The following is a 20,684-nucleotide window of genomic DNA, read 5'->3' as shown; positions in this document are numbered from 1 at the left end:
CAGACACACAGATATATATATATATATATATATATATATATATATATATATATAAAATTAGTCTTTATTTGACAATCTTTAAAAAAAATTTGGAGTGTCAGTCTACCAAAAGGAATTCTGTGTGGTCTTTCTTGTGAAGAAGCAACACACATAAGGCATCAGCTGCAGTTTCCAGTTTGGGTTTCTTTAGGAAAGAGCAAAGCAACCTGAGTACAAAATTTTCTAGATTTTTTTCAGTATCCCCCCCTCCCACCCTACTCTGCAGTCTTTTAGAATTAATTCTCGTACGCCTACTTTGACAGCAGTTTCTTTTTTCTTTCTTTCTTTCTTTTTTTTTTTAGCAGCTCCTTTTCCATGTCTTTCCAAGGCATTCAATTTAGTTTTTATGGTAACAGCAGTTCCCTTCTCACACTTAGGTTTCGAGAGAGTTTCTGCAGTATTTGTCACATACAAATTTCAGAGCGAGGACATAGCCTCTTGGTCAGCTTGCAGCTCCCCGCTGAGCAAGAACGTGCCAAGTAAGAGAAGAGCTCGTTAGGTGCAAACACTGAGCACAACATGCTGGTCAGCCACACCCGGGGCGTGGGAAGTGGTGGTCGTGGACTCTGTTTATTAACATGTACCCACTATGGGTCTCACACATTTAGAGGACTCACTCGACTCTAAAAGTTTGCTAAGAAAAAGCAAGCCCGGGGCAGAAGAACAAGAAGTAAAGGATCGCCCTATTAACCTTTTAATTTTACTCTGATTTTCTGGGTATAAAAAAATTCTGCACATTATCAACCTAGACCTGATGGATGAAAAAAATAAGTGTTATTTTAAAATTCATTTTGTTTGTAAAAGTAAATGAAGAGCATTCTTTTTCTTACAAATTAAGTAAGAAGTGCAAACTTTTTTTTTAAATAAATTATTTATTCATTTATGTAATTTTTTTTTGGCTGCATTGGGTCTTCACTGCTGCACGTGGGTTTTCTGTAGTTGCTGAGAGCGGGGGCTACTCTTCGTTGCAGCGTGCGGACTTCTCATTGCAGTGGCTTCTCTTGTTGCGGAGCACAGGCTCTAGGCGCGTGGGCTTCAGTAGTTGTGGCACACAGGCTTCAGTAGTTGTGGCTCGTGGGCTCTAGAGCGCAGGCTCAGTAGTTGTGGCGCACGGGCTTAATTGCTCTGTGGCATGTGGGATCTTCCCAGACCAGGGCTCGAACCCGTGTCCCCTGCATTGGCAGGCGGATTCTTAACCACTGCGCCACCAGGGAAGCCCCCAGAAATGCAAACTCTTGATTAAATTGCAAGCTTATGGTTACCCAGTATTTTGGAAGCAGTTTCTACTAAGGTTATATTTATTACCTATCTTCATTTATTATTTACATAGTCTGCTAAGGTCGTTTTGTTGTTAGACTGGTGAATAGCATGGAGAAAACCTGGAAAAAAGTCCTTACTATACTAAATGATTCACAGTGTGAATTTCATCGTAATGAGATCAACAGTAGGTTTGGAAATGCTTTTGTTCTGGTGAAAGAGTGTTGTTACAGAGAGATTTGACCAGTGTAGATGGTTATATATTTAGGTCAGTAACGTGCCGTGCTTCCTAACATAAACACTCCTGTGGAAGCTCATCCATTGTCTGTTACTTCAGTAAACTATCAGAGGACAGCATCCCTTGAGTTCACAGCAGACTCTTCCGCAAGCTTTCGCCGTCTCCCACTTTTACTTCTGAAAGAGTCTCACGTCCCAGATGTTGCTGTACATCGAAATGGACAGTTTCCAATAGGACTTCAAGCCTTTGGAGTCCCTCTTCTGCAAGAGCTGCCTGGATTTGTGCATTCCCTTTTACAGCATCTTTGCAGGAACGGTCTTCTGCATGGAGGACTCCCTGAGAGAACAAGTGTTTTCTGACCCTGTTAGGAGCATAGGAGGGTCTTTGTTTTGCTGGCAGAGGCTCTCACCATATAGATCTTGTCATGCTTTTATAGTAAGAAAATGATGATTTCTATTTAGTTTAAAAATAAATATCTCTACTTCATAAGCGTTTCTTCTAAGATTATCTGGCCATAGTGAAGGGCCTCCAGCCCATTCCTTGGGGCACTTTGCAAAGATGCTGTCTTCCCTGTGACTGCGAGAGCTCTTTTTCCTTCTTGTGCGGCTCTGTGTTTTCTCTCTACGCTCTGCTCACCCCGCCCCCCTGACGGCGCTTCACCACTACTCTCTGAAATCTTCTAGCAAATCCCAGAGCTGCAAACATCTGGAAACGATAAATCTGCTGACCCAAAGTCCACACCCCCTTCTTCTTGTAAGCAGAAGGAAACCTCTTCATATTGTCTGGGAGTAGATTAGTTTTGAAATATGATGAGAGAGGCCATTCTGTCTTATTCTGAAGCAGGGTCTTTTAAAATTTCTAATGATAAAGAAAAAAACCCCTAACCCATGTCTTTCTTTTATCTGTATTCCCTTTAATCTGTAGCCCAAAGGCATCACTTTTTTACTGCTCCCAGTAAAATTGCAGCTTGGACCCGCCTCGCCCTGTTGAGGTTCTATTTAAAGACATGAACGGCATTGGCTAGATGCTGCCGGCCCTGCGGAAACTTGTTCCTTCTGCCGGGGACAGGCCACACCCCCTGGTTGGCCTGGGACCCTGGTTCCTAGCCGGCTGGCACTGTGGGCAGCCAGATGGAGCTGCCTCAGCCGCTGATGTTCATTCACCAGACGCTGAGCGTTCGCTCTCAGCCAAGCAGGGCTGGGCTGGGTGACGAGCACAGATGACACGCGGTCCCTGCCTTCGCGGGCTTTCACAAGGGGGAAGGGCAAGCAGCTAAAAGCTGACACGCAGCAGCGGAAGTCTGTCCAGGGCGCTGCGGGAGTACGGGCAACAGGCAGCCGCTCCTGCGTCTGGAGGTTGAGGAGGTGACGTGGGCCCAGGCAGGAGGGACGGAGCAGAGGTGAGTGGGAGGACGGGCACAGCCAAAACCGAGGCCACGGAAGTAGGCAAGAGCCATTCTTGGAGGGGTTTATGGGACACGTCAGGGGGCGGAGGTGACGCTGTAGGCCCTGGCAGCCACTGAGGGGGTCTCGGGGGCGGGGGGAGGAGCTTGGACACATCTGTGTTTGGAACCACCACTGAAGGGGCTCAACGGGTTGAAGCGAAGCTCCAAGAGCGTTTCTTCCATCTGGGCCGAGTTCATCTCGTCCCCCTCCGCAAGGATCCTGGTAACAGCTAAAGTGTTGGTGGTTTCCGTGCACCCACGTGATTTGCTGCCGCCTGGGGGCGGGACAATCTTGGAGGCCTGCTCGCCACCTCCCGGACCTCAGGGTGACCAGCGGCCCCATGCTGGGCCGCCGTGGAGACCCGCAGATGGCAATAGGTCCGCCTTGTCTTCACCTCCTGAATGGAAGCAGCGTGGTGGCTGTAGTGACTTTTCACACACCGCACCCATCAAACAGCAAGCGCTTAAACAATGGCTCTCTCGTCAAGGCTGCGCATTTTTTTTTTAAATTAATTAATTAATTTATTTATTTTTGGCCGTGTTGGGTCTTCGTTTCTGTGCGAGGGCTTTCTTCAGTTGCGGCGAGCGGGGGCCACTCTTCATCGCGGTGCGCGGGCCTCTCACCATCGCAGCCTCTCTTGTTGCAGAGCATAGGCTCCAGACGCGCAGGCTCAGTAGTTGTGGCTCACGGGCCTAGTTGCTCCACGGCATGTGGGATCCTCCCAGACCAGGGCTCGAACCCGTGTCCCCTGCGTTGGCAGGCAGATTCTCAACCACTGCGCCACCAGGGAAGCCCCCAAGGCTGCGCATTTTTATTCAGCCATTTTGGGGATTTGCTCTGTGGTTTCTCTTGTCATCTTAACTGCTCCTTCCCAGGGGTTCAGGCTAACCCGAGTACTGGGGACTTCACTCTGTCGTGTTCCATCTGGGTCACATTATATTTATGACTTACGTGTTTTAAAATTCATCAGGCGTCTCTCCTGTTACTCGGCTGACCTGCTCTACCAGCCCACCCTGACTTGTCAGCGACATATTCCGAGGAGATACAGACAACGGGGTCTGTCCCTTCTGTGATATATTAAAGAAAGAAGGAACGAAAGAGCCATGTTTCCTCAGAAAACCTGGGTCCTAATGGGAATATTGAAGGCACTAATGAACTATGACTCTTTTATAAAATGCTGACTGACGCTTATTCTGCATGTGGAGGCTGGAGGCACAATACAGCCAAACTTAACTCTAGATTTTTTTTAAGACTTGGAAAAACTAGAAAAAGTGTTCCAGAAAATAAGGATGAAACCAAAGGAGCCAGTTCCGTAAGTGAGGAGGACAGTGTTTTCTCTAATTTTTTCCTTCTGTGTAGATGGCGTTTGTTTTGTGTGTAAGCAAAAAAACTTCTATTGTTATAAAAGGAGGTGACTCACCCAGCCTGAGAGATGTCAGGGATCTAATGAACGTATTTAAAGATATTAGTCGGGGGGCTTCCCTGGTGGCGCAGTGGTTAAGAATCCACCTGCCAAGGCAGGGGACATGGGATTGAGCCCTGGTCTGGGAAGATCCCACATGCCACGGAGCAACTAAGCCCGTGTGCCACAACTACTGAGCCTGCGCTCTTGAGCCCGCGAGCCACAACTACTGAGCTCACGTGCTGCAACTACTGAAGCCCGCACACCTAGAGCCTGTGCTCTGCAACAAGAGAAGCCACCACAATGAGAAGCCCACGCACCGCAACAAAGAGTAGCCCCTGCTCATCGCAACTAGAGAAAGCCCATGTGCAGCAACGAAGGCCCAACGCAGCCAAAAATAAATACGTAAAATAAATAAATTTATTTAAAAAAATAAATAAAATAAAAATTAGTCGGGGGGCTTCCCTGGTGGCGCAGTGGTTAAGAATCCGCCTGCCAAGGCAGGGGACACGGGTTCAAGCCCTGGTCTGGGAGGATCCCACATGCTGTGGAGCAACTAAGCCCGTGTGCGACAACTACTGAGCCTGCACTCTCGAGCCTGCGAGCCACAACTACTGAGCCTGCGAACCACAACTACTGAGCCCGGGTGCCACAACTACTGAGCCTGCACTCTAGAGCCCGCGAGCCACAATGACTGAGCCCACATGCCACAACTACTGAAGCCCGTGGGCCTAGAGCCCGTGCTCCGCAACAAGAGAAGCCACCGCAATGAGAAGCCCATGCACCACAACGGAGAGTAGCCCCCTCTCGCCACAACTAGAAGAAAGCCCGTGCACAGCAATGCAGCCAAAAATAAATAAATAAAATATAATAAATAAATAAAAAACATAAAAAAAAACTAACCGCATTTCCATAAAGACAAGCCAAAAAGAAAAAAAAAACTTACCAGAAAAAAAGATATTAGTCAGAATTAACGAAAGCCAGCAGGACTTTAAGGCTATAACGGATGTATATTTCATATGACATCTACCCTTTTCTTGGTTCCCCACGAAATCCAGTAAGTTTGATGCTTCAACTGACCTTTTTGAAATTCATTCAGTCATCAGATATTTATTGAGGGTCTACCACGTGTCATGTCCTGTTGCTGAATTACAAAATTTTGTATCTAAATTTGTATCTATAGCTTTATCTGGTCTCTGAGAACTTTCAGCTGACTATATTAACTGCTTGATGTTTCATTGACCAACAGCAATAACATTGCTGTCAATCTCATTTGCATGGTGCCTTGGCATTTATGAAGCATTTTGACATTGTCAGGGAGGAAGAAATTTCTAGGTTTTCCTGGCTGGTCTACAAATTAAATTGACCTGAGACAGGTTAACAGGAGAAAATCACAGAAAGGTTTAATAACATGTATACATGGGAGAGACCCATGTATAGAACTGAGTAACTCACCAAAGTGACCAAAACCCTCACCTTAAATATCTATCACCTTCAGCTAAAGACAAAAGAGGATGTTGGTGGTGGTTTGGGACTTCAGAGGGGAGGAAGGCAGTTCACATGGAGATGGAAAAGCAAATGTTTGCTAAACAAATGCCTGCTAGGCCAGTCAGAGACAGGGGACGCAGAGAGGAGTGGTGATAGCTCTCTTTCTGGAATAGGTCCTCTGTCTATATTCTGTTAGGCAGTTGGTGGGGGAAGGAAATATCAAACTTTCTTCCTGAGTCTTTTGGGCCTTGATTGTTTTCAGCTTGAAATAATCCGCATGCCAGAGAGACATTTGGGGGTAGCAAATTTTGTTTCCCTGTGACATATACATACGTACAATATGTTTCTTACATGAACCTGAGATCGTGTCAGGGAAGGCATTTAGTTCCTGGACTTGGGTACAGACTGCACCAAGGAAGCAGTACTGTCCATATTTTTCCCTTATCACTTTGGAGACCTTTGCTTAGAGGAGGCAATCTGGGGCTCCTCCTCCAATTTTGGTAAAGCAAATCATCTAAGTTGCAAAAGAGGTGATGTTGATGATTAAATGACTATTGATTATATCTGTTATTCTTTCACTTACTTATTTAAATATTTATTTATTTATGTACTTTTGGCTGCGTCCAGTCTTAGTTGCAGCGCTCGGGCTTACTTGCCCCGTGGCATGTGGTATCTTAGCTCCCCAACCAGGGATCGAACCTGCACCCCCCTGCATTGGAAGGTGGAGTCTTAACTACTGGACCACCAAGGACGTCCCTATTCTTTCATTTAGAGGCACCTTATGGAGCTAAAATGAGGTGCAGCTGGGGTAAAAGCAGACACACGGATGACGGTGTGCTTCTTCTATGAAGTAGAAGAAGGATTCTTCAGAAAGGAGAAACCAGAAGTTTATGTACAGAAGTTGTCTGGAATTTGATTCCTTTAAAAGGGCCACATGCCCCTAGGAAGGTATACACCCCCAGAGATTTGGGGAGCCCAGCTGAAGATGGCTGGTAGGTCGGGGGGAGTCATGGAGCTGCAGGTTTGGGCTCATTGTTTGGGAAACAGCGTTTGTGAGCCGAGGACTGCGTGCCACTCACAATCTGCCCTTGTGTGGTGAAGTAGACTGCTGGTAACACGATATCATTAACTTAGAAAATATAGGCACGCCAGTCTCTGCCTTTTGTTTCTGAGCAGTATCTTTGTGAACTCTATTTATAGTAAGTTCTGTCCCCCTCTGCTGGCATAAGCCATTATTGCAGGCTACTTTCCTTCTACTCATCCAGCCTAGATTTTTAGTGCTAAAAGACCTTAAGAGATCACAAATCGAAGCCATTGACGTTGTCACTCATCTGTGCATAAAGTTAGCACAAATATGCCAAAACCTTTCACTTCTACATGCAGTATATTGTCTAGAACAGCTCCTTAGATGGGTTAGCCTTTGTCTTCTGACTGATAGGATTCTCTGTGGGTGTGGAATTCAGCCCGATGGGACTGCATGTGGGGGTCCTCCCAAGGAGACCCTTGGTACAACTATTAATATGTGGTTTATTTTCCTCTACTTTGTAAGCTCGAATAAAGGAAACGGCTAACACCTACCCCTGGCACTTTCAGTGTCGCCAAAATAGTGCCTCACCTTTATTGCCCACGTTCCTGTACCTCTTCAGACCTCTTTCTGTCTTAGCACAGGCCTAGAAGCTGACCCTGGACTCTGTGGTCGCAGGGCTCACAGGGTTTTTGTTGTGGGTTTGCTCTTGGTACCCGGTATCCCCTGGTAGGGCTTCTGCATCCACCAGTGTGAGGGGTGCACTTGAGAAGACTCCTCTCTCCTTCATCTCTGTGACCCCATTACCTCCGTTGGCCACTCCTTTCTAGAAATTCTTTATTCCCTTGGCTTCTGTTACATTGAAGTGTCCACATTCTTCTGTTTCTTTGAAGTCGTCTGTTTTGTTCCTTGCTTCCTTTTCCTCCTCTTAGCCGCAAACTGTTAGATGTTCTCCAACGTTTTATCCATAGGCTCTGTTTTCATCTTGGAAAATCTCAACTCCCCTATGTGTCACCTTCTATACAGATGCTCTCAAGGTCACACCTCCAGCCTGAGAATTCCCCCAAGCTTGTCCTCTGTCTCCAGCTACGCTGAGCTACTTTTCTTCAGAGCTTTTCCTGCCATCTCAAACTAAGCATGTGTGGAGCGAAACCTGTCTTTTTACCTCTTTGTCATCATTCCTTTGCAACTCACCTTTTCCTCTTAATGTCACGTCTACTGTTTGGGATACCCCGAATGCAGCTTCATGTCAGCACTGGAGTCTTTCTCCCCTTTGCCTCTCGAGTCTGTGTTCAGCTTCCATGTCCTTCTGCCTGGTCTCTAGAGCTGTTCATTCCTTCCCATTTTCCAGAGCTTTTCATTTCTTCCCATTTTCATTGTGGAGGTTTGGGCCCAGGCTTTTGTCATTTTGTGCACATAGTACTGTTGGACCCTCTGACTGGTCTCCTTTTGTCCTAAATGCTTGCGTTTTAGAAATCTGCCTCTTTAGAAACATTTAGTGGTTTTCTGCTCTAGCAGCTGGCATGTGGAGTCATCTACGTACAGCCTGGCCTTCTCTCATTCCCCTACATCCTGACCGTTCAAGTGCAGCTAATGTAATCTTCTCCCAAACCTCAAGTCTTCTCTGGTCCTTGACACAACTTAGAACAATCTCTGTGTAGCCACCTCTTTTTATTTCCAAGTTCGGCCTGTCCTCTGAGGCCTGGCACAAGTCCCCAATTTCTAGGAAGAATATCTCACCCCACGTCACCCTCTGGAATTGTGTAGCTGCTGTGACAGCGGTCAGGGATTGTCTTGTGATGTCTTTTGTATTATGGTCTAAATATTTAATCCTTGTACTTGAATCTGTAGCAAGTATCTGTCTTTTCTGCAAACTCTAGGTATAAACCTTGCACAGGTCAATGCTTTAGAGATGCATGTTGAGCCGGTTGGGTAGAATTGCAAGCACAGTCTTGGGTCAGAAGCTGGCACTCACAATCTTGCCAGCCCTCACAATCTCATCTTACAGTCCTCGGATTCAGATTGATTTCCCGTGTGTGTGTGTGTGTCTGTGTGTGTCTGTTTCAGTTGCAGATCCCTAGTGTGAAGGGCTTCGACTTTGCTAAGCAGCATCTGGGTCAGCACAATAAAGATGACATACTGATCATTCACGAGCCAGCACCGCTGCCAGGACCTGTGAAGGACCACACCACGCCCTCTGAGAATGGAGATGTGCCGAGCCCGAAGGCAAAGATCCCTTCCAAGAACGTCCGTCACAGAGGAAGGTTCTTACTGGGCTTTCTGTGTTGTTCTCTATCGTGGCACGCGTTTCTCTTTTCCATGTGTCAGTTTCCAGTAGCAGAAAGGCTGATGGTGAGTGTTGTCCGGGTCTGCAGCCTGGAAGACTGACAACATTTGCCCAAAGTCAACGAACCTGATGGCTCTTGATCCACTCTAATGGACTCTCAAAGGAGGCCTGTGTGCTTTCCTTCCCCAAAGTGTTCAAGATTATAAATCACTGTCCGTCATGGTTTGGTGGTCCGCCTGGAACTTCATTAGGGATTGACCAGCTCTAGGGTACATATTGTGGGGTGACCATGCCAGGCCCTCTGGAGGTGGTATTAGGAATAATGTATAAAAAAATGCATGGCCTATGATACACACTCAGCCAGTATCAGGTCTGCCCTTGCCCGTTATGCCAGCCACTGGAGCTGTGGCTTCCTTGCTCGGTCTGCAGGTGACCTTCATCATATCCTTCTTTCCTTGCTTGGCTTTTCTCCATGTGTTCCTCTTGTCACCCTTGTTAGCGTGTGTGCATGGATTCTTCATCGCCTCCCCCTGCCCAGCTCCCCATTCCCAGTTAATTCCCATTCCACTTATCAAAATTAAGTGCACAGAGAACTGCTTGCTAACAGACTACCTACCGTGGCCCTGTGACCCTGTGAGACGGGCTACAGCTGTGTGAAGACACGGTTCAGAATCAGGTTTTATTAACTTGACTTTAGATTAAAGCATGTTCAGGCTTTGGTGTTGAAGCCTCGGATTATCAGCTTTCCTTTGAGCTTTGGAACCCCAAATCCCGATTTTCTGCTGAGAAGGGGAAAGTGTGTGATCATACCAACATTCAAAATGATATTATAATTTCTGACTTAACAAAAAACCTACTCCAGGGTTTCTGGCCTAGTTTTAAGAATTTAATGAATGTTAGAACACACTCTTTACAAAATAAGATGAATAATGTAGAGAGAGATCATTTGCTTCATTACTTTGCAGAGTGAGAGTAAATCAAATCCTTAAAGATCATTGAATATGCTAGTACAATATAGCAGGGTCGTTTTTCTCCTCTGGTAACCTCATCCTAAACATTTAGTCACAACATCTTAATGTTCTGCATGGTTAATATCATATTTTAGCATGTCTCAGGGGCACCGGAATGTCTCGGCATTTCAGGAAGCCCAAAGAGAAGGAGTGTTAACTGATTAAGGATTTTCACTAGCCTGGTGCAACCTGGGTTCTGTGACACCCTTGCTTTTTATATATAGAATCAAATCTCAGCGATAATCATTGCCTTTGTATTGTAAGTGTAGGCTTCTTCCAAAGATTTGGAGTTATGTATGGGGTGACTGCAGAACTACCCTGGCTTCCTAGGAATTCTGCAGACCCAGCTAACGCCTAACCAAGCTTGAACTCCAGATCCTCTAACCCAACCCACGCCAGCCTCAGACTGCAAGTCCAAGCCCAGGGAGCTGGGGGACCATCCTCCACTGGGTACCTGGTTTCCTACCATGTGTTGAAATGAGCCCACTGAGCCATTTAGTCAGCTGTGTCAAGCTGTCTTCACAAGGTGACTTTGTGCTATTAATGTGGTCCTTGAAGATGCCAGGCCACGAAACAATGTTTTGGACTGTTTGATTTCTCCCACTTTTGCCTGGAAGCCTGACTTCCACATCCAAATGAATGTGACCTTTCCCCCGCTTTCTTTCTTTTTCCTAATGTTTGTATTTGTTTTGTGTCTGCAGAGTTTCTCCCTCAGATGCTGACTCTACAGTAAGTGAAGAGTCCAGTGAGAGGGAAGCAGGGGACAAGACTCCAGGAGCGGTGACCGATGGCAAGTCCCACAGAGCCCTGCAGAGTGGTCTGTGACCCTTCTTGTTCTCCACTTTAAAAGTAGTAATTATGAGGGAATTCCCTGGTGGTCCAGTGGTTAGGACTCCGTGCTTTCACTGCTGTGGGCTGCAGGTTTGATCCCTGGTCAGGGAACTAAGATCCCACAAGCCATGCGGTGTGGCCAAAAAAAAAAAAGTAATTATGAGGTTCCAATAGACTAGGGTTTTATACTACTTCAAATGCAGAACATTAAAAAAAAACAAAACCTGTGCAGTAGAATATTCATCGTTCGTTTAGTGAATTTCTCAGATTGACTGTCACCATCTAACACTGTTTTTGTGTCTGCATTGGGATGGGGCCATGCTAGAAGTTAGAGATTCACCGATATATTTTGAGGTTAATAGTCACCTTCTTTTTTTAAATTTTTATTTATTATTTATTTATTATTTATTTTTGACTGTGTTGGGTCCTCGTTTCTGCGCGAGGGCTTTCTCTAGTTGCGGTGAGCGGGGACCACTCTTCATCACGGTGCACAGGCCTCTCACTGTTGCGGCCTCTCTTGTTGCGGAGCACAGGCTCCAGACGCGCAGGCTCAGTAGTTGTGGCTCACGGGCCTAGTCGCTCCGCGGCATGTGGGATCTTCCCAGACCAGGGCTCGAACCCGTGTCCCCTGCATTGGCAGGCAGATTCTCAACCACTGCGCCACCAAGGAAGCCCTTAACAGTCACCTTCTACTCTAGTGGCGGCTCCTAATGATTTTCCTCTCTGAAGGACAAGGAGGAATCAAACTAAAACCAGAGTCTCAAAAACTGCATCCAGGATTCAGTGACCTTTTTGGGAGCCTGTTCAAGTGTCTCACAGTTGTCACTGTTAGAAAGTTGATTATTTCTCATAGGTCCAAGTGCATTACATTTGGTCCTGGTCCTAGATCTGTCTTCCGGAAATAATTGAGTGTGATTAGACGGTTTAGCATATATTTACATGTGTTGTCAGATGCTGTAACTCCTTAGGCCACGTATGAACTGTACTTCACTCCCCTTTTAAAGAGTATTGTCATAAAACTTATGCCCTGCGGTAGAACTAAGCCCATAGGTCTTAGTAGACTTGGAGCATTTTTTGGCCTGATGACAAGGTAGCTTGGTTTTAGTTGAATAGATTCTGTTAAATGTGCTGGTACAGCTCTTATACTTGCTGGAGCTTTATTTATGCTTCAGGTGCCTCAGGATATCATTTTTATTTTTATTTATTTATTTATTTGGCTGCGCCACTTGCAGGATCTTAGCTCCCCTACCAGGGATTGACCAGGCCCTTAGCAGTGAAAGCGTGGAGTCCTAACCACTGGACCGCCAGGGAGTTCCCAGGATATCATTTTTAAGAGTAATTTTTATACTTATATTTTCATCACAAATTTCTTTGTATAAAGATGCAGTACAGAGTGAACCATATTCTGTAAATGAATGGATTCTGGTTGGAAGCTGGAGGGCCTGTTCTGTCACTGTCGTGTTTGTGACTTTGTATGTCCCTTAGTCTTTGGGGCTCCTGTGGGGACTAAACTAGCTGGTTTTTGAGATTCCTTCCAGTTTCTTCTAGTTGTTTCTTTTTTAATGTTAAAAAAATACCCCTTAGAATAAGGGGTGAATAAAGAATTTTTTCTTTAGCTCTAATTTCATAGAATCTTAAAAATTATTTAGCACTATGGTAACAGGTGTACTGTTTCAGATAGACAGGATTAAAATCTAATTTTCATTCTGGGAAAGAAATATTTGGGGAAAAAAAATCAGCTCTGGAGTTTCTTAATTTCTGTTAATTGCATATCTGAGAAAATCTTGCTTTTAGTTCCTGTTTTTAAGTCCTTACTGATAGTATTAGAACCAGTATATTCTACATGGCTAACAAAAATCAAATTTCACTCTCAACATATATTTAAAATCCAAGTAGTAAGCATGTCAGTGTTGGGACTCGACTCAGAGTTGACCATGGAAGGAGACAAGAGGGCTAGATGTTCTCGTGGGTCCTAGAAGCTCAGATGCCGCTATTTTGATTTGAAAATGCACCAGAATTTGTACATTATTTTCATGCTTTAGAAAGATGGTTTTCTCACTACAAATATCGATTCACCTGCAAAACTTTATTTACTTCTTTAAAATTTTAATGCTGCCATAAAGGTGTTTTATTGCTTGCCTAGAACTTAGTTAATTAAATACCCTATAAAAATATTCTGAATTTTTATTCATAGCTTTTAAATTATTTTGTAATTCACATAAAAATCCATCTTGTGTTGCAAATCCTAATGAAATGCAAATTAATGGAGGCGGAAGATTGCTTGAGAACAATTCTGGGTCCCTCCTGCATGCTGCCCTGGGACCACTGTTGCCGCTCACGACGGCGGGTGGCATAGCTGCTGGGTCTCTTTAGACTCCTTGGCAAGGCTTTCGATGGCTGTCACAAGTCATCCAGCATTTTCAGGGCCCACCTTGCAATGGAAGCTGAGAAAAGACCATTGTTTTGGTTCTGGGTCAATTCAGGGTTGTACTTTATTCCTTCCCAGCTAACCAGTTTTGGAAGGTGGCTAGACCATGTTGCATACCTTTACAACCTTCGAGACCCTTATGAGGTTATTCACTCTGTGTTCAGTGTCCCTGCGTTCACAGTTATTGAAGTTTTAGAATAAGTCACATCATTACCACTGCTTTCCCTTAGCAAAGTTGTGAAGACGGCTGAGGTTTGGAGTAACACACGTTCCTTAAGTGAAGGCAGCTACGTTCAGGCTACCAGTGCTGTGTCCAGGCATAATTCTAGTTTTCTCTGTCTCCTCTTTATTATCAGGAATAAACCACGTAGGTAAGGATGGCTAAATGCTGAGTATTTTCTTTATGCTCTCCGTAGGTTGCATGTATACAAGGCTGTGATTTTTAAGTAGTTAGAACTTCATTAATTTGAATTCAACAAATCCAGATTTTGGACTCTCACATAGGAACTAAGCTGGCATTTACTTTTGCACATGCTAAAGAGTTTGCAAAGCAAATTAAATTTTTAACAACATTGTAGGGTGACTCTTTTGACTACATATAACATCAGAGTTTTTCAAGTAATTGTGGAGGACACATTTATAAAATGATTGAGACCATAAATTATAACTCTCCTCTTTTCATTATAGTGAATTCCCAGAGACCTCTTTGAGGTAGAATTTTATAAACTTAGTTGAGATGGCTAGTCATTTACTCATCCAGTTAGCAAATGTTTACTAAGGGCCTGTGATGGGTTAGGTGCTGGGATAGGATGAAGACGAAGAGACAGATGTGATCCCTGCCTCACAGGATATTAATGTGGGTCACAGGCTTAGTATTAATGCAGTGTGATGTATTTACCTATAGATAATGAAACTAATATTTCTTTAAAAATGTTCTGTTGCTTCGGTATTTCAGTAATTCAGATTGCCTTTTCCTGTGTCATTCTGCTTTGTGGGCATTTTCCTATACTGTAATTTCTATCATTTTATATATATATATATATATATTTTGTTTGTTTTATAATATTTGAAGAGAAAGGACTTTAATCCAAAGTCCCTACTTGCCTTAAGGCAGGATTCACACAGTATTGATCTCTACGTAGCCCTTGTACTTTCCATTGGTCGTTATTATCCAGGTAGTTTTTTAAAAAAAAAAATTGTGCAATGCATAGCAAACAATAAAAATAAATGTTTATAATATGTATTATATATATATTTCTATATATAATAACCCAGTTTATTTATATATATGTATGGAGATATATGTATGTGTGTATATATAATATATGAATATGACAAATAAAAAACTGCTCTTTTCAGCCTTTTGGAAGGGCTGGGTTCCAGGCAGTACAGAAGTTGAGGGTTTTCTGCATGTCCCCTGCTTCTCCTGTTGCAGTTGGTGAATTATAGAGCGAGGATCCAGGTGGGGAGTGGGATGGGGCACGGACAAGAGTCACTCACAGGCCGGCAGCTCCCTGGACCCAGGCAGGCAGACAGCACGGGGGGAGAGGCCTTTCTTCCTGGTCACCTTTGCACCCTGACCTTGTTACCATCCTGGAGGAAAGCAGTCTCAGCCTTAGGTATCAGTAGCTTAATGGGACACCCTTTGTGACATTTGCTGTCACTTTAAAAGTTTGGGTTAGCAAGGCTAGCCTTATCTGGTGAAGCTAATTATCTCCTTCTAGGCTTCTTGCCTGTAATCTGAGTAGCTGCAGGGATGAATGGCGGTGTCTGGCTGTGCTTGTACTGTGCAAATGGTCAGGCTCCCTCCAGGCAGGGAGAGAAAGCTGGAGAATAGCCTGAATCCAGAGAAGTAGGCCTCCTCCACAAGAGAGATGTCTTCATTCACAGAACTATGCACATAATTTCTAATCACTTGGGATAGCAAATGCATATAATCCAAACTGAGAGGAAGTACAAAGATTTATGTACCACTGATGTGCATTCCTTCTATACAATATCAACTACTACTCCTTACTGCTTTGCTCAACACTTTTTTCTTTTTAATTTTTTTTTTTAATTTATTTTTTTATTTTTTAATTTATGGCTGTGTTGGGTCTTTGTTTCCGTGCGAGGGCTTTCTCTAGTTGTGGCAAGTGGGGTCCACTCTTCATCGCGGTGCGCAGGCCTCCCACTATCGCGGCCTCTCTTGTTGCGGAGCACAGGCTCCAGACGTGCAGGCTCAGTAATTGTGGCTCACGGGCCCAGCCGCTCCACGGCATGTGGGATCTTCCCAGACCAGGGCTTGAACCCGTGTCCCCTGCATTGGCAGGCAGATTCTCAACCACTGCGCCACCAGGGAAGCCCTCTTTTTAATTTTTAAATTAAAAAAATTTTTTTATACAGCAGGTTCTTATTAGTCATCAGTTTTATACACATCAGTGTATACATGTCAATCCCAATCTCCCACTTCATCCCACCACCAACCCCACCCCCCCACCGCTTTCCCCACCTGGTGTCCATACGTTTGTTCTCTACATCTGTGTCTCAATTTCTGCCCTGCAAACTGGTTCATCTGTACCATTTTTCTAGGCTCCACATACATGCGTTAATATACGATATTTGTTTTTCTCTTTCTGACTTACTTCACTCTGAATGACAGTCTCTAGATCCATTCACGTCTCAACAAATGACCCAATTTCGTTCCTTTTTATGGCTGACTAATATTCCATTGTATATATGTACCACATCTTCTTTATCCATTCGTCTGTTGATGGGCATTTAGGTTGCTTTCATGACCGGGCTATTGTAAATAGTGCTGCCATGAACATTGGGGTGCATGTGTCTTTTTGAATTACGGTTTTCTCTGGGTATATGCCCAGTAGTGGGATTGCTGGATCATATGGTAATTCTATTTTTAGTTTTTTAAGGAACCTCCATATTGTTCTCCATAGTGGCTGTATCAATTTACATTCCCACCAACAGTGCAAGAGGGTTCCCTTTTCTCCACACCCTCTCCAGCATTTGTTGTTTGTAGATTTTCTGGTGATGCCCATTCTAACTGGTGTGAGGTGATACCTCATTGTAGTTTTGATTTGCATTTCTCTAATAATTAGTGATGTTGAGCATCTTTTCATGTGCTTCGTGGCCATCTGTATGTCTTCTTTGGAGAAATGTCTATTTAGGTCTTCTGCCCATTTTTGGATTGGGTTGTTTGTTTTTTTAATATTGAGCTGCACGAGCTGTTTATATGTTTTGGAGATTAATCCTTTGTCCGTTGATTCGTTTGCGGATATTTTCTCCCATTCTGAGGGTTGTCTTTTCGTCTTGTTTATGGTTTCCTTTGCTGTGCAAAAGCTTTGAAGTTTCATTAGGCCCCATTTGTTTATTTTTGTTTTTATTTCATTAGGCCCCATTTGTTTATTTTTGTTTTTATTTAGGAGGTGGATCAAAAAAGATCTTGTTGTGATTTATGTCAAAGAGTATTCTTCCAATGTTTTCCTCTAAGAGTTTTATAGTGTCCGGTCTTACATTTACGTCTCGAATCCATTTTGAGTTTATTTTTGTGTATGGTGTTAGTGAGTGTTCTAATTTCATTCTTTTACATGTAGCTGTCCAGTTTTCCCAGCACCACTTATTGAAGAGACTGTCTTTTCTCCATTGTATATCCTTGCCTCCTTTGTCATAGATTAGTTGACCATAGGAGCATGGTGGGTTTATCTCTGGGCTTTCTATCTTGTTCCATTGATCTGTGTTTCCGTTTTTGTGCCAGTACCATATTGTCTTGATTACTGTAGCTTTATAGTATAGTCTGAAGTCAGGGAGTCTGATTCCTCCACTCCATTTTTTTCTCTCAAGACTGCTTTGGCTATTCGAGGTCTTTTGTGTCTGCATACAGATTTTAAGATTTTTTGTTCTAGTTCCATAAAAAATGCCATTGGTAATTTGATAGGGATTGCATTGAATCTGTAGATTGCTTTGGGTAGTATAGTCATTTTCACAATATTGATTCTTCCAATGCAAGAACATGGTATATCTCTCCATCTGTTCGTATCATCTTTAATTTCTTTCATCAGTGTCTTATAGTTTTCTGCATACAGGTCTTTTGTCTCCCTAGGTAGCTTTATTCCTAGGTATTTTTTTGTTGTTTTTGCAATGGTAAATGGGAGTGTTTCCTTAATTTCTCTTTCAGATTTTTCATCATTAGTGTATAGGAATGCAAGAGATTTCTGTGCATTAATTTTGTATCCTGCTACTTTACCAAATTCATTGATTAGCTCTAGTACTTTTCTGGTAGCATCTTTAGGATTCTCTGTGTATAGTGTCATGTCATCGGCAAACAGTGACAGTTTTACTTCTTCTTTTCCAATTTGGATTCCTTTTATTTCTTTTTCTTCTCTGATTGCTGTGGCTAAAACTTCCAAAACTATGTTGAATAATAGCGGTGAGAGTGGGCAACATGTCTTGTACCTGATCTTAGAGGAAATGGTTTCAGTTTTTCACCATTGAGAACGATGTTGGCTGTGAGTTTGTCATATATGGCCTTTATTATTTTGAGGTAGGTTCCCTATATGCCTCCTTTCTGGAGAGTTTTTATCATAAATGGGTGCTGAATTTTGTCAAAAGCTTTTTCTGCATCTATTGAGATGAGCATATGGTTTTTCTTCTTCAATTTGTTAATATGGTGTATCACATTGCTTGATTTGCGTATATTGAAGAATCCTTGCATCCCTGGGATAAATCCCACTTGATCGTGGTGTATGATCCTTTTAATGTGTTGTTGGATTCTGTTTGCTAGTATTTTGTTGAGGATTTTTGCATCTATATTCATCAGTGATATTGGTCTGTAATTTTCTTTTTTTGTAGTATCTTTGTCTGGTTTTGGTATCAGGGTGATGGTGGCCTCATAGAATGAGTTTGGGAGTGTCCCTTCCTCTGCAATTGTTTGGAAGAGTTTGAGAAGGATGGGTGTTAGCTCTTCTTTAAATGTTTGATAGAATTCACCTGTGAAGCCATCTGGTCCTGGACTTTTGTTTGTTGGAAGATTTTCAATCACAGTTTCAATTTCATTACTTGTGATTGGTCTGTTCGTATTTTCTGTTTCTTCCTGGTTCAGTCTTGGAAGGTTATACCTTTCTAAGAATTTTTCCATTTCTTCCAGGTTGTCCATTTTATTGGCATAGAGTTGCTTGTAGTAGTCTCTTAGGATGCTTTGTATTTCTGCGGTGTCTGTTGTAACTTCTCCTTTTTCATTTCTGATTTTATTGATTTGAGTCCTCTCCCTCTTTTTCTTGATGAGTCTGGCTAATGGCTTATCAATTTTGTTTATCTTCTCAAAGAACCAACTTTTAGTTTTATTGATCTTTGCTATTGTTTTCTTTGTTTCTATTTCATTTATTTCTGCTCTGATCTTTATGATTTCTTTCCTTCTGCTAACTTTGGGTTTTGTTTGTTCTTCTTTCTCTAGTTTCTTTAGGTGTAAGGTTAGATTGTTTACTTGAGATTTTTCTTGTTTCTTTAGGTAGGCTTGTATAGCTATAAACTTCCCTCTTAGAACCGCTTTTGCTGCATCCCATAGGTTTTGGGTCGTCGTGTTTTCATTGTCATTTGTCTCTAGGTATTTTTTAATTTCCTCTTTGATTTCTTCAGTGATCTCTTGGTTATTTAGTAACGTATTGTTTAGCCTCCATGTGTTTGTCCTTTTTACGTTTTTTTCCCTGTAATTCATTTCTAATCTCATAGCGTTGTGATCAGAAAAGATGCCTGATATGATTTCAATTTTCTTAAATTTACTGAGGCTTTATTTGTGACCCAAGATGTGATCTATCCTGGAGAATGTTCTGTGTGCACTTGAGAAGAAAGTGTAATCTGCTGTTTTTGGATAGAATGTCCTATAAATATCAATTAAATCTATCTGGTCTATGGTGTCATTTAAAACTTCTGTTTCGTTACTTATTTTCATTTCAGATGATCTGTCCATTGGTGTAAGTGGGCTGTTAAAGTCCCCCAGTATTATTGTGTTACTGTCGATTTCCTCTTTTATAGCTGTTAGCATTTGCTTTATGTATTGAGGTGCTCCTATGTTGGGTGCATATATATTTATAATTGTTATATCTTCTTCTTGGATTGATCCCTTGATCATTATGTAGTGTCCTTCCTTGTCTCTTGTAACATTCTTTATTTTAAAGTCTATTTTATCTGATATGAGTATAGCTACTCCATCTTTCTTTTGATTTCCATTTGCATGGAATATCTTTTTCCATCCCTTCACTTTCAGTCTGAATGTGTCCCTAGGTCTGAAGTGCGTCTCTTGTAGACAGCATATATATGGGTCTTGTTTTTGTATTCATTCAGCAAGCCTGTGTCTTTTGGTTGGAGCATTTAATCCATTCAAGTTTAAGGTAATTATCGATATGTATGTTCCTATTACCATTTTCTTAATTGTTTTGTGTTTGTTTTTGTAGGTCCTTTTCTTCTCTTGTGTTTCCCACTTAGAGAAGTTCCTTTAGCATTTGTTGTAGAGCTGGTTTGGTGGTGGTGAATTCTCTTAGCTTTTGCTTGTCTGTAAAGCTTTTGATTTCTCCATCGAATCTGAATGAGATCCTTACCGGGTAGAGTAATCTTGGTTGTAAGTTCTTCCCTTTCATCACTTTAAGTATATCATGCCACTCCCTTCTGGCTTGTAGAGTTTCTGCTGATAAGTCAGCTGTTAACCTTATGGGATTTCCCTTGTATGTTATTTGTCGTTTTTCCCTTGCTGCTTTTAATAATATTTCTTTGTCTTTAATTTTTGCCAGTTTGTTTACTATGTGTCCTGGCATGTTTCTCCTTGGGTTTATCCTGTATGGGACTCTCTGTGCTTCCTGGACTTGGGTGGCTATTTTCTTTCCCATGTTAGGGAAGTTTTCGACTATAATCTCTTCACATATTTTCTCTGATCCTTTCTCTCTCTCTTCTCCTTCTGGGACCCCTATAATGCGAATGTTGTTGCGTTTAATGTTGTCCCAGAGCTCTCTTAGGCTGTCTTCATTTCTTTTCATTCTTTTTTCTTTATTCTGTTCCACAGCAGTGAATTCCACCATTCTGTCTTCCAGGTCACTTATCTGTTCTTCTGCCTCAGTTATTCTGCTATTGATTCCTTCTAGTGTAGTTTTCATTTCACTTATTGTATTGTTAATCTCTGTTTGTTTGTTCTTTAATTCTTCTAGGTCTTTGTTAAACATTTCTTGCATCTTTTCGATCTTTGCCTCCATTAT

At 42.7% G+C, this 20,684-nt stretch overlaps 1 protein-coding gene and 1 long non-coding RNA gene across 3 annotated transcripts in view; one reads left to right on the top strand and one right to left on the bottom strand.

Annotated features, from left to right (window-relative positions):
* LOC309632627 overlaps window positions 1–20,684 on the bottom strand; it is a 364,034-nt gene that overhangs the window by 173,771 nt on the left and 169,579 nt on the right. The gene's annotated exons all lie outside the window — the stretch shown is intronic.
* KIAA1549 overlaps window positions 1–20,684 on the top strand; it is a 145,444-nt gene that overhangs the window by 82,432 nt on the left and 42,328 nt on the right. Inside the window, exons 11-12 of one of the 2 annotated variants that reach the window (XM_082400255.1) lie at window positions 8,961–9,157; window positions 10,892–11,007. In XM_082400255.1, the coding sequence (XP_082256381.1) occupies window positions 8,961–9,157; window positions 10,892–11,007 (313 nt within the window). The remainder of the gene's footprint in view (window positions 1–8,960; window positions 9,158–10,891; window positions 11,008–20,684) is intronic. The other variant, XM_082400254.1, reaches the window with a different exon arrangement.

The sequence above is a fragment of the Balaenoptera borealis genome, assembly GCF_965194805.1.
Source record: "Balaenoptera borealis genome assembly, chromosome: 7".
NCBI classification, from domain to species: Eukaryota; Metazoa; Chordata; class Mammalia; order Artiodactyla; family Balaenopteridae; genus Balaenoptera; species Balaenoptera borealis.
Note: the sequence above shows the minus strand (reverse complement) of the source record. Positions and strands in the feature narration are given on the sequence as shown.